Source organism: Vigna unguiculata, chromosome 6 (genome assembly GCF_037176805.1).
Source record: "Vigna unguiculata cultivar grain cowpea cultivar isolate G323 ecotype 2 chromosome 6, ASM3717680v1, whole genome shotgun sequence".
Lineage (NCBI taxonomy): Eukaryota > Viridiplantae > Streptophyta > Magnoliopsida > Fabales > Fabaceae > Vigna > Vigna unguiculata.
This window is the reverse complement of record NC_140797.1, coordinates 5,050,771-5,067,456: the sequence shown is the minus strand read 5'-3', so window position 1 is coordinate 5,067,456 and position 16,686 is coordinate 5,050,771. Positions and strand designations below refer to the sequence as shown.

The 16,686-nt window shown below is 33.4% G+C and overlaps 2 protein-coding genes and 1 pseudogene across 2 annotated transcripts; 2 read left to right on the top strand and 1 right to left on the bottom strand.

Annotated features, from left to right (window-relative positions):
• The first annotated feature begins 32 nt into the window (after positions 1-32).
• LOC114165475 (uncharacterized) lies at positions 33-7,344 on the top strand (annotated as a pseudogene).
• A 1,622-nt stretch (positions 7,345-8,966) lies between these two features.
• On the bottom strand, positions 8,967-10,335 carry LOC114186973 (putative B3 domain-containing protein Os04g0347400). The gene is made up of 4 exons (XM_028075062.2): positions 10,264-10,335; positions 9,743-9,967; positions 9,288-9,653; positions 8,967-9,209 (listed from the first exon to the last, which is right to left on the bottom strand). Exons 1-4 carry the CDS (start codon positions 10,333-10,335, stop codon positions 8,967-8,969), a joined length of 906 nt encoding a protein of 301 aa, XP_027930863.2.
• A 1,162-nt stretch (positions 10,336-11,497) lies between these two features.
• On the top strand, positions 11,498-15,478 carry LOC114188664 (uncharacterized). Its single transcript, XM_028077243.2, has 9 exons — positions 11,498-11,725; positions 11,916-12,084; positions 12,357-12,418; positions 13,329-13,441; positions 13,522-13,624; positions 13,733-13,960; positions 14,052-14,270; positions 14,501-14,761; positions 14,899-15,478. The coding sequence occupies exons 2-9, from the start codon at positions 11,979-11,981 to the stop codon at positions 15,205-15,207; spliced, it is 1,401 nt and encodes a 466-aa protein (XP_027933044.1). The 5' UTR covers positions 11,498-11,725; positions 11,916-11,978; the 3' UTR covers positions 15,208-15,478.
• The last annotated feature ends 1,208 nt before the right edge of the window (positions 15,479-16,686 follow it).

Sequence of the window (16,686 nt, the reverse complement as noted above, 5' to 3'; positions counted from 1 at the left end):
AGCTACAAGGAAAGAACCGACCTGCCTCAGTTATGAGAGTTTCTACTGACGTGGAAATTATTGATCACGTTAAAGCACTACTGGAACAGGAGGAGGTAGTATTGCAATATTTTGTATTCATAAGCTGAATTATCAATCATAGTCGTATTAGTAATTGATTTCTTTATACCACTTTACAGGCAAGCTTTGTTGGTGAATGTATTGTTAGTTGTTCATCTGATATAGTTCCTGATACTTCCAATTCCTCAGTAAGTATAGTTGAATTTGATTTTGTTTGTTATGACAACAATGATAGTTTTTGTTTTTAAATTGTAATTGCAAATGAATTATGCAGCCAATGGTTATTGGTAAATGTAGCAATGCCAGTCTTCTTGATGTACCAACTTCTAGCGGGACTTCTTTAGTAAGTATTTTAAATATGGTCATTTTGGTTGTGAGGTAAATTGTTTTACAATGTTTGACATGAATTATATATATGTTGGCAGACAATTGAACTTGCTGAATGTATTGGTAATGCTGCATGTGACTTAACAGCTGATACGGATAGTTCATTGGTAAGGATTATTTTAATTCAGTTAGCATAATAATATAACTGATTCCTTGAATGTGTAACATGATTATGTTCATCATTGCAGATGTGCCTTTCTTCCACCGCTGATGATGAACCTGATATAGTTTTCTGTATGACGCCCTCTAAAAATGTTTCTGCTCCTATTGATGATGTTCCAGACATTCCATCAAGTATCATGGAGTTTGATTTTCTGGAAGATATTCCTCTAGCTCAGTTATCAGCTACAAAGACTACAAAGCCAACGAAGAGTATCAAAAAGGAGAAATTATAAATGTATTAATGTGCCCAAGAAAAGTCTGTTAAAATATTTTTGCGAACGTTTTTATCTTTGTCAACCATATTGTAATTTCTATAGTAGACTCAATCCCGGTTGTGTTTTGATGAATTGTACTTATGGATTTTGTGAATCATCTTTAATAGTTTTGGTGGTGCAAAATTGTAGAACACAATATCATAAAATGGTAATATAACGTTATTGTTATTATTATATTTTACATCTTTTTTTTTTCAACTAACTATATTGTTAATTTATGAAATTACTGCTATATGTTTTTCAGTATTATTTAGTAATGATTTAAGAGAAAAATTAAGGATAATGACTACTACGGTGTTTGAATATTAATTAATACTACCATTAATTGTCATTATTATGCAACATAATAATCATACTATCACAATATTTATATCCAAAGCGCCCCAAAATAGAATTGCTAATTAGAACTATAATAATACATTTTTTGTTATAATTCATTAAATTGTTTGAATAAAGAAGTTATCCATGAAAATAATAATACAACGCACGAGCAAAAACTGTAATAGTTAGAATTTAAAGCACTTTTTGGTTTGGATGGGATGATTTTGGATTTCTTGAAAGGACATTATATTGATTGAGAGGACAAGCATTTAAATCTAATACTACTGTTGAACATTAAAATTTGCAGAGAAGTAGTCAATTTACTATTACGGAGAAGATTTTGATGGGTTTCCCTGAACGAAAAATTGTTCAACCTAATATTTGATTGTGCTATTCCACCTAATGTTAAATTAGGTGAATTGAAAATGCAGTATATGTGATAGATAAGACATGTTAAGTTGAAATGACCTCCATTTAATAACCCTAATTATATCTGATGTACTACTATTACTTTATACACGTTTTATTTTTGGCGGTAAAAATGGATGGATTGTTCCATCCATTAACATGTACACCAAATATTTCAATGATGTGAATCTGAGGAAGAATTTTGTTATGCAGATACAAAAATATGGTAGAACACCAGATTTGTGAGGCTACTGATGACTTCAACCAGACAACTTTTATATTTGACCAATGAAGAGTATTATTTGGCTGTTGGATGATTTTTTAATTTCATCTACAATTGTTTTCTAGGAAGTTCGTCTTAAATCTTCAATACGTATTACAAAATGTCTCCATAACATTTACAGATATTTTTTTAAATGTTGTATTGCTATGTTAATTATTTTCATGTACAGTTTTATCTATTAGGATGGATAATGAAAATACCAAGTCCAGTACAAGTGCAAGATTAAAAAGGAAACAAATAATCCAACACAAGAGGATGAATGCTACGTGCATACAACAGAAACACCCTGAAACAAAAAGACGAAATTGTACACCATTAGCTGATGTAACAAGTTTTTTTGTGAATGAAGAAAGGTGTCATACGGAATTACAAATGAAAGGTCCACATCCTACTTTGGTGAATGAGCAAAGAGATATTGGTGGAAGCAGAAGAAAGCAACAAAATCTTCTCCATAGATTTGAAGCCACTGTTAATATGGTCACAACAACCAATGATTCCAGCATGGGAACTGAATCTGTGCAGTTAGAAGTCATTGATGAACTACAATTAAGCGAAGGTAATTCAGATTCATCTAATTCCCATGTAGAAGGTAAAATTAAGTTATAATAAGGAAATGAATATTCATATCCTTGGTCAAAAAAATTAATTATATCAGTTTGATTACAATTATATTACATAAATTACATGAATACTTATTTTGCAGAAAGTCATGCAGAGTATGAAATGAGCTACGAATTCATCAATAACAAAGAAAGATAAGTCTTCTAAAAACATTTATTGTCATATATTTTTTCAATGATCTATGCTAATATAAACTCACTAATTTATTCCTTTGCAAGTTGTATGCAGATATAGGGGATCCAATCTATGTTTGTCAGCATTGCCAAGGTCATATGTGGTATGAAGAACGTATTGACAAAAGTCATGCCAGTGTTAATCCCAAATTTCAACTTTGTTGTGGTAATGGCAAAGTTCAATTGCCAATGTTAAAAGACCCCCCTGATGAGCTTCAACAACTTCTGTTTCAATCTGATTCTAAACAAAGTCGAAGTTATCAACAACACATTAGAACATACAACATGATGTTTGCATTCACATCTCCTGGAGCAAAAATTGACAATAAATATAACAATGGACGTGGACCACCAAATTTAAGAGTTCATGGCCAGTCATGTCATCGAATTGGTAGTCTTCTGCCACCACTTGGAAAACAACCAAAGTTTGCTCAGCTCTACATATATGATACTGATAACGAGATACACAATAGAATTCAATCTTTGAGGTTAACTATTATTATGCTTTCTGAATTCTGAATATAATGAGGCTATCATTTTGATTTCAAATTCAATGACATTGTAGGAACCATAATGATATTGATGCTGAAATAGTCAGAACACTAACTCAGATGCTTGATAAGTACAATGTACATTGCAAATCTTTCAGAATGGCTAGGGATCGATATGCAGAACAACCATTTCATGATCTAAAGCTGAGGCTTATCGCAGATAGGCAAAAAGATGGACGAATATACAACATGCCAATGGTGTCAGAAGTAGCTGCATTAATCGTTGGCGATGTTGATAGCGCTTTTCCTAGAGATATTATTATGGAAAGCAGGACAAGTAAGCTACAAAGAATAAATGAATTGCACACCAGTTATTTGGGATTTCAATATCCTTTGTTGTTTCCATATGGTGAAGATGGTTATAGGCATGATATTACTCATCGCGATTCTTTGGCATCAAAACGTAATCGGTTAACAATCAGGGAATGGTTTTGTTATAGAATTCAGACTCGAGATTGTGAGGCAATGACTATACTTAGATCTAGAAGATTGTTCCAACAATTTGTTGTTGATGGATACACAATGATTGAGTCAGAAAGATTATCATTCATCAGAAACCATCAATCAAAATTGAGGGTTGATAAGTATAATAACCTTTGTCAACCAAGTAATGAAAGCCAAACTGATGCCTCTGAAAAAGGAAAATGATTTGTGCTTCCATCAAGCTTTGTTGGTGGCAGAAGATTTATGGATCAATTATATTTTGATGGAATGGCAATATGTGGTCATGTAGGATTCCCAGATCTTTTTCTAACTTTTACTTGCAACCCGAAATGGCCAGAGATATCTAGAATATTAAAGAGTTCAAAGTTAAGTCCTTCAGACCGGCCAGATATTATTGCAAGAGTGTTTAGAATCAAATTTGATCATTTGCTATTAGATTTAACCAAAAAGCATATATTGGACAGAGTAATAGCATGTAAGTTCTAATATTTTGATGATTGAAGGCCAAATTTTGCACTATTATACCCTTCTAACAACGTAATTGTTAATTTGTGTTTAACAGACATGTATAGTATTGAATTTCAGAAACGAGGTTTACCACATGCTCATTTGCTAATATTCTTACATCCTTCTAGCAAATATCCAACAGCCTTGGATATAGATAAGGTCATTTCAGCTGAAATACCATGTGCCAAAAAGGAGCCACAATTGTATGCCTGTGTCAAAGAACATATGATGCACGGACCATGTGGATTATCTAATAGATCATCTCCATGCATGAAGAATGGTTCATGTTCGAGATTTTATCCAAAGAAATACCAAAATACTACCACAATTGCAGAAGATGGTTTTCCTCATTATCGTCGAAGAAGCAACGGTATCACTGTTGTCAAGAATGACATAGAACTAGATAATCGTTTTGTTGTCCCTTACAATCCTACAATATTGGTCAAATATCAAGCTCATGTTAATGTTGAATGGTGTAATCGTTCCAATTCTATCAAGTACTTATTTAAGTACATCAATAAAGGATATGATAGAATTACAGCTGCTATAGTTTCCAATGGCAATGATGAGAATGTACCTCAAGTTGTGACAGATGAAATCAAACAGTATATCGATTGTAGATATATTTCCCCATGTGAAGCCTGTTGGAGAATATTTTCATTTCCTATTCATGGAAGAAATCCAGCTGTTGAACGTCTATTTTTTCATTTGCCTGGTGAGCAATCAGTGTACTTCAAGGATGATGATGATATTGATGAAATCATTGCAAAACCAACAGTTAAGGAGTCAATGTTTACAACCTGGATGGACTGCAACACAAAATATTCTGATGCAAGGGATTTGACATATCCTCAATTTGTATCTAAGTATGTTTATAACAAGAATCAAAGATGTTGGAAACCAAGACAAAAGGGCAACACCATTGGCAGACTTATCTGGGTTCCCCCAGCAAGTGGTGAACTTTTCTATTTAAGGAGGATGCTAACAATAGTAAAAGGTCCACAATCATATGTAGATCTTCGAACTGTTGACAACATAATATATTCTACATTTAGAGAAGCGTGTGAAGCTTATGGATTTTTAGCAGAAGATACCGAATATGTAGATGCTATTAAGGAAGTTAAAGATTGAGGATCTGGACATTTCTTAAGGAAATTATTTGTAGCCATCCTTATGTCAAATAGTGTCTTAAAACCTGAAGAGTTGTGGAGTAAAACATGGGAATGGTTATCTGATGGAATACAACGAACGGATGGTTGCTAGAAATCAAAGTACAATGAATTAAAGCATATGAAATGATTGTTTCATGTTCCAAGTATGTTAACTCAATTTTTGTGTTGCAGAACTCATTCTCAATATTGAAACTCTTCAAAATTTGACTTTGATTGAAATTGAGAAGCTCTTGCAGAATAACAGGAGAACATTAAAGGAATGGCCATCTATGCCTTATCCCAATCATTTTGTGGTAGATTATTGTGGAAATAGATTGGTATATGCAGAACTTGATTACAACAAGGATGATGAGCTACATGTATTTGAATCTAACTTTAACCGTATGACAGGTTTGTGTTCTTTTCTCCATGCATTATTCATGAAGACATTCAAATATAACTTAATAAATTCTAACCAATTGTAGAAGAGCAAAGACATATTTTTCAACAGATTATAGATGTTGTTCATCATGATGAAGGGGGGATGTTCTTTTTATACGATTATGGTGGAACCGGGAAAACTTTTATGTGGACTACATTATCTTCTGCTCTTCGATCTGAAGGAAAAATAGTGTTGACAGTTGCATCAAGTGGCATAGCTTCATTGTTATTGCCTGGAGGTAGGACAGCTCATTCTAAATTCAAGATTCCTGTTCCTACATTAGAGCACTCTGTTTGCAACATTACAAAAGGTAGTGAACTATCAGAGTTGATGAAATTGGCAAACCTAATAATTTGGGATGAAGCACCAATGACTCACAAGTATTGTTTTGAAGCATTGGATCGTACTTTAAAAGACATCATGAGGGAAAAGAACAAAACTGATTCAATTTTTTGTGGCAAAGTAGTTGTTTTTGGAGGAGATTTTAGACAAATACTGCCTGTTATTCCACGTGGAAGCAGGTCTGATATTGTTCATGCTACTATCAACTCATCCTATCTTTGGGATCATTGCCAGATTATGAATTTGACAAAGAACATGCGGCTGTTGCAAAATGGGTTACAACAGTCTACTATAGCTGAAATTGAAGAGTTTTCTTCCTGGATAATAAAAATTGGCAATGGTGCATTGAATGAACCAAACGATGGATTAGTTGACATAGAAATCCCATCAGAATTACTAATATCAGAATATAATGATCCTATCCAAGCCATTGTCAATAGCACATATCCAGGATTAATGCAAAAGTACAAAGATGAAGGGTTCCTCATATCAAGAGCTATTCTAGCCAGTCGAATTGAAACTGTTGATCAAATTAATCAATCTGTTTTGGAACCAATTCCAGGTCAGTCATTATACATAATTAAGAATTTACTAAATCATCACTAAGATTTGTGAACTTGATCTGATTCATGTGTTTCAGGAGAAATTAAAGAATATCTAAGCTCCGACTGCATAGATACCTCTGAGCCAGCAGAAGCTGAAGCATACGATGGTATTACACCTGAATTTCTAAATTCTTTAAGAACATCTGGACTACCAAATCATAGTATCAAGCTAAAGGTTGGTGCTCCAATTATGCTCTTAAGAAATTTGGATCAATCTCAAGGTTTGTGTAAGGTAGCCGATTAATAGTGACTAAACTTGCAAATCATGTAATCAGTGCAAAGATTATTACTGGAAAATCAAAAGGAACTGAGATCTACATTCCACGTATGTCCATGTCACCATCCCAGTCCCCTTGGCCATTCAAGCTGATTAGAAGACAATTCCCGATCATGTTGTCTTATGCTATGACCATTAACAAATCTCAAGGACAATCTTTAGATTGTGTTGGGTTGTATTTGCCAACACCAGTTTTTAGTCATGGTCAATTATATGTTGCAGCTTCTAGAGTTAAAAGCAAATCCGGATTAAAGATTTTAATCCATGACAATGAAAACAAACCTTTGACTACTACGACAAATGTAGTTTTCAAAGAAGTTTTTAACAATGTATGACTGTATTGTATGGTAACATACCTGTGTTCCTGTATTTTGTCTAAAATTCCTGTCAGAGGCTACTTTTGAAGATATCAATCGTTGATTGTGCTGCATTCTTATGCTGAATTGTTGTCCTGTTTTAAGTTTTTGTTTGAATGCATTGAAGGAAAAGATGGAGATGTAAGTAAATTGGTTCCTTCTGTCATTATTTACGTTGGTTTATTATATCTTCTTTTTACCATTTGTATTCCTTGAATATGTGCTTATTTTGGCAGATGCATTAAAATTCTAATCTACCATACACCAAACAAACCAAACAACATATAATAAATGCACATATTCAACAAACGACTATTATTACTTATTATTCACACCAACATAATTATTTCGCACGCCTACCACAATCACATCAAATAGTGCCTATCTAACGTCGTATAATAATTATTTATGAAAAAAAAATTCTCGAACCTATGTTCAGCCCAATTGATACTCAATATACTTACTAATCACACCACCATAATTATGCCATGGACCTTCATAACATAACTGTCACATTATTAATTTATTCAGGTAAACCAACACTCTAAAACCTATAAGTAGCCCAATTAATAATGACTATTTACTAAGCAAACAACCATCATTCTTTACCGCACCTCCCACATAGTTGACATAATTATTGTTATAAGCTCTAGAAATCGTGATCCATTTTCATATATCAAATAACTATTATAATTATGACTATCCTACAGATATTGAGTACATGAAATCATGAACTCGAGGAATTACTTTTTCAATTCAGTTAAGGATAATAATACTAACAAATGTTAACATCTTTAACTTATTATAGTTTATTTAGATATTTAGCATTATTATAAATCTTAGTTCTTCAAATTGAATTATTAATTTTGATACTACACATTATTTCATTAATTTCATTTTCTATAGTAAATTATTTTCTCAATCACAATACTTATATCCAATGAATTAGGATTGATTTTTACGTAATAATACTTATAAATTTCCAATTTTATTTACCAATAGCTATTAAGAATTCATTAACTTTAAATTTTTCTTCCTCTACGTTTCGTATAGTGCAAAATATAATAATACTTATAAATTTCCAATTTTATTTAACAATTGCTATTCAAAATAGTTGCTTAAGTTTTAATATTTTCTGCTCTACGTTTCATATAATGCAAAATATACCAATATATTATTTTAATTTATTCTAAGTTATTTGATATTCAAATAATGTACAAGTTCACAATTTTAATTTCCCAATATATTTTTTAAAATTATTCAAATCTTTCTTTTCTCTAATAATCTACTTAAAAATAATATAAAGTACTAAAATTAAATTATTCAACATTCACGAATCCTAAATACCACATATAATTACAATACATACTTCATTGAATATTATATATACTGGTCTTTATAAACAAAGATGACAACATACCATAAAAGGTTAATATTCAGATACAAAATATTACACAAACATTAATGCCAACATACCAAAAATATCAATGTTGGCATACAAAATATTAGTTCTGTTCAAATAAAGAAAACTAAATACACATTGTTCATACGTGCCATACATTCGTTTTACAGACCAAAATAACTACAAATACATATACATGCTAAATCTTCAGAATTTGGATGACGTTGCTTTGGTCAGTCTGCACCATAAATCTAACACGATCTCCCGCAACCAACCCATTCTCTTGACAGTATTTCTTCCAACCACAAGTCAGATAACATTCAAATGAACTCTTGCCTGTCCATCGAATCTTGCAGTTCCAGAATTGTGCATGGCCATTCGTCAGAACATAGTTTTTTCTCCCTTTCACCAAGCCTTCTTTCACAAATTTTGAATCCAGATACTACATTCAAAGAAATATTGTCAGGAAGATAAATATAAACCAAAATTATTAAGTAATAACTACAACTATCAGCCATACCAAAGAAGATGAATGAACATCATAAGAACTTAATATTTTCTCACAATCAACAGAACCAACTTCAAGTTGGTTGCTACCACCAGCCTGCAAATCTCTACTATAATCAATTTCAACTCCTTCCACCGAGAAGATCCTGTGAACAAAGACATTGTTTCCTACATAATTTAAATGTAGGAAACAAGGAGAAACGAACTCGTAGTATGCAACATACTGACAAAATCCAAATAACACCATCCTTCCACCCTCATCTGTATCCACAAAAATTTCAAATTTTTTGCCCAAAGGATCATATAACTTCACCAGATGGTTAAACGAAATTTTATCCTGACAAAACATTTGGAAGTACTCGGGCAAGATTATCAACAGCTACCACAACAACCAACAGAAACCCTATATTAGTAAAAATAACAACAAATGTTAAGTAAAAATTAAAAAAAATTATTAAACTTACATACCGTGTTTGGAATGAACTGCACTCTAAAGGCTTGGAAAAATCTGACTGAGGACAGAGGGTCACGTGCTAGACCATTGTTCCTTCTACCAGGATACACCACTTCAGTCCAGTCCAGATCGAACAATCTCATACGAAAGTAGCGATCTCCACAGTAAAGGCTAACGACGTAATAAACATCGTTTAGATCATAAAAACCCATCAGCTGCTCTACCGCACGGAACTGTCTCTAAAGAAGAAAACTGGGTTCAAACTCTATGTTGATCACGTTTCCTCTCGGATCACTGAAAAAATTTGTCCCCGGCAGTAGAGATTTGCCCCATTGTTCATAAAATCCTTCTTCAAACTCCAAAAATTCCTGTAATGCATAAAAACACAAACTTCCTTCAAAATAACAACTGTATAAAACTTTATGGACATGCTTGAACCAAAGGATGGAAGAAAAATATAAACTTTCGTCCAAAAACCAACTGTATACGTCAAACATACAAAACATTAAAAAACAGAACATGCAAACGAACTAACCTCTAAGGGTTCCATCACCATGACAAAGTTTTGGTAGAAATTGGTGAAGCTGAAATCTTTGGAGGCAGACATTGATAGTTGGACGGTTCTGTGATTGCTGAGGAGTACTGTTTTTCTTCTTCGTTTATGAACAAAAAAAGCTACAGCCACGATATCTCCTTTTAACTAAAATAAAGGAAACGTTTTGTTGCACATCCAAACCTTCTGACGTTTAGAAAAAATCTTGCACAATATCAGTCTGAGCACGTTGACAAGACTATCCATTATTCCTTTTGCCGCCAACTCTTCGTATTCCCTTAAATATCTTATTTCTAATTTAATGATATTAATAATTTCAACCAAAAAAAATAACGTCTCTGATTCAGTCTCAAAAATCTACTAATAGGTTTTTTTATCAATTAAAATCTTAATCTCCTTATATTCCAAATTTAATAGTTATGATTTTAAATTTAAATTTACCAACAAATAATAAACTTTTAAATCATTAACGTTACAAACATAAACAAAATTAAGAAATTTAAATATACTACATCAAATTAATTAATTCTTCGTAATTATAATATATTATATTTACTTAATAAGTATAATCATTTCATATACTCACACTAACAAATCAACCATTTCAAAACTTTTAAATCGAAATAAATCATCTATATCCAATAACATTAAATAACAATATATATTACAACAAATTAAATTACATATTACAAATATACTTAAATCTACCTTACAACTAATTTATTATCAATTATAATAAATAAATAATAATACTTCATTTCACCTAACTATATCAATAACATATCCTTAAATTCATGTAATCGCTACATATTATTAAATTAAGTATTCAAATCTTCAAAATATTTTCTTTCAATAATTATTTATTTATACATAAAAATATTAAATTATATTTTTCAACATAATCAAAGTTTCAATGCAAAAAAACACGACCCGTGCGTATGCACGGGTCTCCTACTAGTTGTTAGGAAAAAAGAACTCAATTGAACAAAATTAATAAAAATAGGAATCTATTTGAACACAAAACCAAAATTAGAACTTATTTTACGAGACTCGACGAAAATTGGGAAAAAAAAATATTTTAACCATTATTTTTATATATCTTAATTGCAAATACCAAATTTTATTGAGGTAAGAAGAATTTAGTTATTCAATTAATTTGTGGGAAAAAAATTATTCAAAATAAAAAGTTCAAAAATGCTTTCTAACCCAAAGAGCAGAACACCACGCGAAGAGATCAGAACGGCCAGCGGAGAGAACTGCATCCGCGATTGGAGAGAACTGCGAGCAGTGAGAACCGCGACCAGAGAGAACGACGCACCAACACGCGGCTAAACGACGAGGAGTTTGGCGTGACCGGAGAATAGAACGGCACGGAGCAGCGAATAGAGACCAGAACGGCGAACCCTAATCCGCGAGGCGAAGGAGAAGAACGAACCTAATCGCGGTGAGTTTTTTTTTTTTTTATTTCCGCACAAGAAATGACGATCAATGGCGTCGTTTTGGGTTAAAAAGAAACGCCCTCTGGACTCGCCAACTATATTCTGTTGTCAAACATATTATATACATACTTTGAGAAAAAAAAATTGTAGCTTCTGATGCTGGTTTTTTGTTGTTGTGTACGATTATGCTTGCAGATAGTTTTGTTGTCAAGTCATAAATTAGTTTCACAACTTAAGATCCCATTGGAAGCTTTCAAAATGTCGCGGAAGGGTTTGATGGAACAAGACCTGAGTAAGTTGGATGTCACAAAGTTGCATCCACTTTCACCAGAAGTCATATCTCGGCAAGCTACTATTAATATTGGTAATATTTTCTCACATTTTGTGATTTAGCACTTAGAATGTAATTAAAATGCACTGATGGTGTAAAAAGTTTTACCATCCAATTGCGATGTATGTTAGAACTGTTTACTTTCTTAAAAAATATTTTGAAAGTCATACACGGTGATTTCTAATTGGTTGGCAGTATAGAAATCTTTACACTGATGCCACATGAAAAGTAAACTTTTACAACTTCAATTCTGTAAGCATCTTTTCCATCTGTGACGGTTGATATATTGAATTGCATCATGATAGGCACTATTGGTCATGTGGCACATGGCAAGTCAACAGTTGTGAAAGCAATTTCAGGTGTCCAGGTATTCTTTTGTCTTGGAATGTTTCTCTTTCTTAAAAAGTGATTTTGGTTTATCAGAACAGTATAAAACCTGTTTATATGGTGAGGATTGCCCCCATATATATAGTCAATGAGAGACTTGAGTTTTTCTCAATACACTACTTCATGTCTAGGATTATTGGGCTTGGTTCGTGTATAACATGGTGAGTGACCCTTTTAATCGATTTAGGATAGACTCTGATGTCACCTAACAAAGTGATTTAAATTTAAATCAATCCTACAAAATCAATTTATAAAGTGAAGATTGTCCCCACTTTTGTACCATATTTTGACACTATCTCTAATTGATGTGGGACCTAGGTTTTACTAATACACTTTTGTTGGGTAGTAGAGTTGAGGATTGTAGTGTGTAACTATATAATGGACAATGGATGTACATAATCCATTGAACATGATGTTCAGGAATGGTTTTTTATCAGGAACCCATTTAAACATAGATTATTGATGTATTTTTTTTCGAATGGACAGAACAGTTATTTGCTCATCACCTTAATTCTGGTTATTGCTGATGATTTATATATTTAGTTAACCTAAATATGTGGGTACATGCAGCTTGTAAAACAGGGCTGGTGGGTTTGTTTCCATATGTACATTTTAGTTTGGCGATGATAAATTATATTTTGTATATGGAAGCCTGACTTGGGTTATCTTTTCTGTTTGTGGAAGCCTTGCTCTAGGAAGTGGTTATCTCTATGTAGAGAATGGGGTTGTTTGACAGCATCTAGATCAATTTGTTTGTTACATTTTTGTTCATTTTCTGTTTTAAAAGGCAGGATTACACATTAACATGTCATATTTTATTCTTAACACACATTTCCTTTATCTTTGGATATTTAAACTGTGGACCTATTGTTTCCACGTATGTTATGCAGACTGTGCGTTTCAAAAATGAGTTGGAGCGTAACATTACAATCAAGCTTGGCTATGCAAATGCAAAAATATACAAGTGTGAAGATGAACGGTGTTCAAGGCCTATGTGCTACAAGTGGGTGTTTATTTTTACATTTGTCATTATCATATCAGGTTATTTTTTACTTTTTGGAGCTGATCAATTTTTTCTTACAGGGCTTATGGAAGTGGGAAAGAAGATAGTCCTATGTGTGATGTGCCAGGGTTTGAAAACAGCAAGATGAAATTGCTGAGACATGTTTCATTTGTGGATTGTCCGGTAAAGTCCTGGATTTGCATTATTATTTAGGGCCGCTTTTTATCATGTATAATGCATGGTTTGTTTTCACAAGTGAGATATTTGTTTTTACTTTACCAATTTTTGTAGGGACATGATATTCTCATGGCTACTATGCTTAATGGAGCAGCAATCATGGATGGAGCTTTACTACTGATAGCTGCTAATGAAAGCTGCCCACAACCACAAACCTCTGAGCACTTAGCTGCTGTGGAAATTATGCGTCTACAGCATATAATAATCCTTCAGAACAAGGTTGACTTGATTCAGGAAAATGTGGCAATCAATCAGCATGAAGCAATTTCAAAGTTTATACAGGTAAGTTTCTTTAAAGAGATTTCTTTTACACAAGTGGATTCCTTTTCAATAACCTACATGATAATTGTTCTATTTCTTTTGTGACTTACAGGGAACTGTTGCTGATGGTGCACCAGTAGTACCCATTTCAGCACAATTAAAGTATAATATTGATGTTGTGTGTGAGTATATTGTGAAGAAGATCCCAATCCCTGAGAGGAACTTTGTTTCTCCACCTAATATGATCGTGATCCGGTCATTTGATGTCAATAAACCTGGTTTTGAGGTTGATGAAATAAAAGGAGGTGTAGCTGGTGGAAGCATTTTGAGGGTAAGTCTTTTGATCAATTTCCTATAAGTCATGCTTGATTTTGCGTTGTTGTCATGACTTGAAGGTATTAAAATCACTGATGATGTCTGGAATGCATAACTTATATAATGTTTAATACATGCTACTTTTATTTCTAAAGCGAAGTCAACAAATGAAATTAACACTGTCTGGTATGTGTGGCGTGGTTTAAAAGACCAAGGACAGACTCGCCTGACAAATTTTCTTTACAGGGTGTTTTGAAGGTGAATCAATTCATTGAAGTTCGACCTGGGATTGTTGTTAAAGATGAGAGTGGAAATATCCGATGCACACCAATATATTCAAGAATAGTTTCATTGTATGCTGAACAAAATGAGCTTCAATTTGCTGTACCTGGGGGCCTGATTGGTGTTGGGACAACGATGGATCCCACACTGACACGAGCTGATAGGTTGGTAGGTCAAGTTCTAGGAGAGGTTGGATCCCTACCTGAGGTTTTTGTTGAACTTGAGGTAAGTTATTCTTAATTGTTCATTTGTGCTTGCTGCCATTAATGAGTTGAGTTTTACAATTAATAAGATGAGTTATGATAAAGATCTTTTTAGCAGCTTTATTTCTTGCTGAACCTTATTCTGTATTGGTCTTGCAGGTAAACTTTTTCCTTCTTAGACGGCTTCTTGGCGTCCGAACAAAAGGGTCTGAGAGACAGGGGAAGGTATCGAAGCTGACGAAAGGAGAGATGCTAATGTTGAACATAGGATCAATGTCAACGGGGGCTAGAGTAATTGCTGTGAAGAATGACTTGGCAAAGTTGCAACTTACATCCCCTGTGTGTACTAGCAAGGGTGAGAAGATAGCACTTAGTCGACGTGTTGAGAAGCATTGGCGTCTTATTGGATGGGGCCAAATCCAAGCAGGAATCACCCTTGACGTCCCTCCTGCCCCCCATCTCAGTTGAACGCAGGCAAGACACACCACAGGAAACACCTGCAGCAGCCATAAAAACCCTAAAACAATTTAGATATTCTGAAGGGAGACAATTGTTGCGAACCATTTTTGTGAGGTGGCGAGAAAAACGTTTTGATTGTTGTCTATTTTTTGTTTTCTCTTTCTCATCGTTATTGTTATATTTTGCCCATGTAACTATTATTGAAGTTCAATGAGTTGTGGGTCCTGTCGATTAGTGACATCGTGTTGGGTTAAAAAGAAAACCTTTATAGACTTGTCAATGAGTTCACAACGAGTTTCCCAATCTTATTTTAAAAGCTAGTTTGTTTGAGACAACCTGCACAATGAGTGTGGGAACGTAAACGCAAATGATTTGATATGGGTAAACTAAATGATATGGTACGGGTTAACCCAAATGATTTGATTCTATGTCGGTAAAATGTTGAGAAAACGGTTTGATGCCGTACTGTAGCACTGAAGGTTTGAGTTGTGGTTAAAAGAATCCTGACAGATTGTTCTGTCACTGCTTGGAGGCATGTTGCATTGTGGTTTATGATATTCTAGTAGAGCTCGACCACTTAAGAGAAAACTTGTGATCTTAAACATGCTCGTGTTCCATCCCCTTGTTTATAATGAACGTACATCTGAGTTTGAAGGTTATTGAGTGACATCTGTTGACCTAGACAATTTCTATGGGATTGCTGGAACGGATGAGTCGAGAACAACAGAGGCGAGGGAAGCAGTAATATGTTCTGATGGAGCTCAAAAGGTCATTATTGTCGTTAAGGCATCAAAGGAAATTCCGAAGACTGCTCTTGTTTGGCCCGAACACATGTACTGGTTGTACCTTCAGAGAGTTTAGGTAATCCAATTTTTGACTTAATTTCTTTATCTATACGCTCTCCCTTGTCACATTATTTATTGCGGTGTGATCATTATGGTGCCTATTTTTACAAGCAAATAAAATATTAGTTGGGTCCTATGGGATATGTCATTCCCTTTTTTATGTGTTTAGTTTTGAATATGTCATATGCTTGGAAAACAAACTAAGAACAAGAATGATTCTTTAAATTCCTGGAAAGGTCCAGTTGTCACTCCATCTGACAGCCCTGATATCAAAGAAAACCAACAGTGAGTTCAAAAAGAAGGAAACTATCATACTCACAGTGAAAGTTTTTCCACTCCTTCAGCAAACTTGAGATTCCAAACCATGGCTCATTGATTTACTTCTGCATCAGCGATCATCTCAATGATGTAGGTAGAATTAGGAATAAAACTATTCAAAGAACTACAAAACTATAGGAATTCCAATATGAATGAATAGAATTCGTGAGATGTATTAAATTGAGAAAAAATTACAATATCATTATTTAAAATTGACATGCTCCTACACTCTTTAGAGTTGGTTTATTTATAGAAATATAGAAATATAATGCCATAAATAAAAATGCTAATGGAATAATTAAAATTATTTTTGATTATCAATCAG

Excerpts from the sequence above, each read along its gene's own strand:
- LOC114186973 (XM_028075062.2), bottom strand. The coding sequence starts at position 10,335 with ATGTCTGCCTCCAAAGATTTCAGCTTCACCAATTTCTACCAAAACTTT. Across the intron at positions 9,968-10,263 it reads TGGTGATGGAACCCTTAGAG|AGACAGTTCCGTGCGGTAGA; the intron begins GTTAGTTCGTTT and ends TTTCTTCTTTAG. Across the intron at positions 9,654-9,742 it reads TGCAGTTCATTCCAAACACG|CTGTTGATAATCTTGCCCGA; the intron begins GTATGTAAGTTT and ends TTGTTGTGGTAG.
- LOC114188664 (XM_028077243.2), top strand. The coding sequence starts at position 11,979 with ATGTCGCGGAAGGGTTTGATGGAACAAGACCTGAGTAAGTTGGATGTC. Across the intron at positions 12,419-13,328 it reads AAGCAATTTCAGGTGTCCAG|ACTGTGCGTTTCAAAAATGA; the intron begins GTATTCTTTTGT and ends TATGTTATGCAG. Across the intron at positions 14,762-14,898 it reads AGGTTTTTGTTGAACTTGAG|GTAAACTTTTTCCTTCTTAG; the intron begins GTAAGTTATTCT and ends TTGGTCTTGCAG.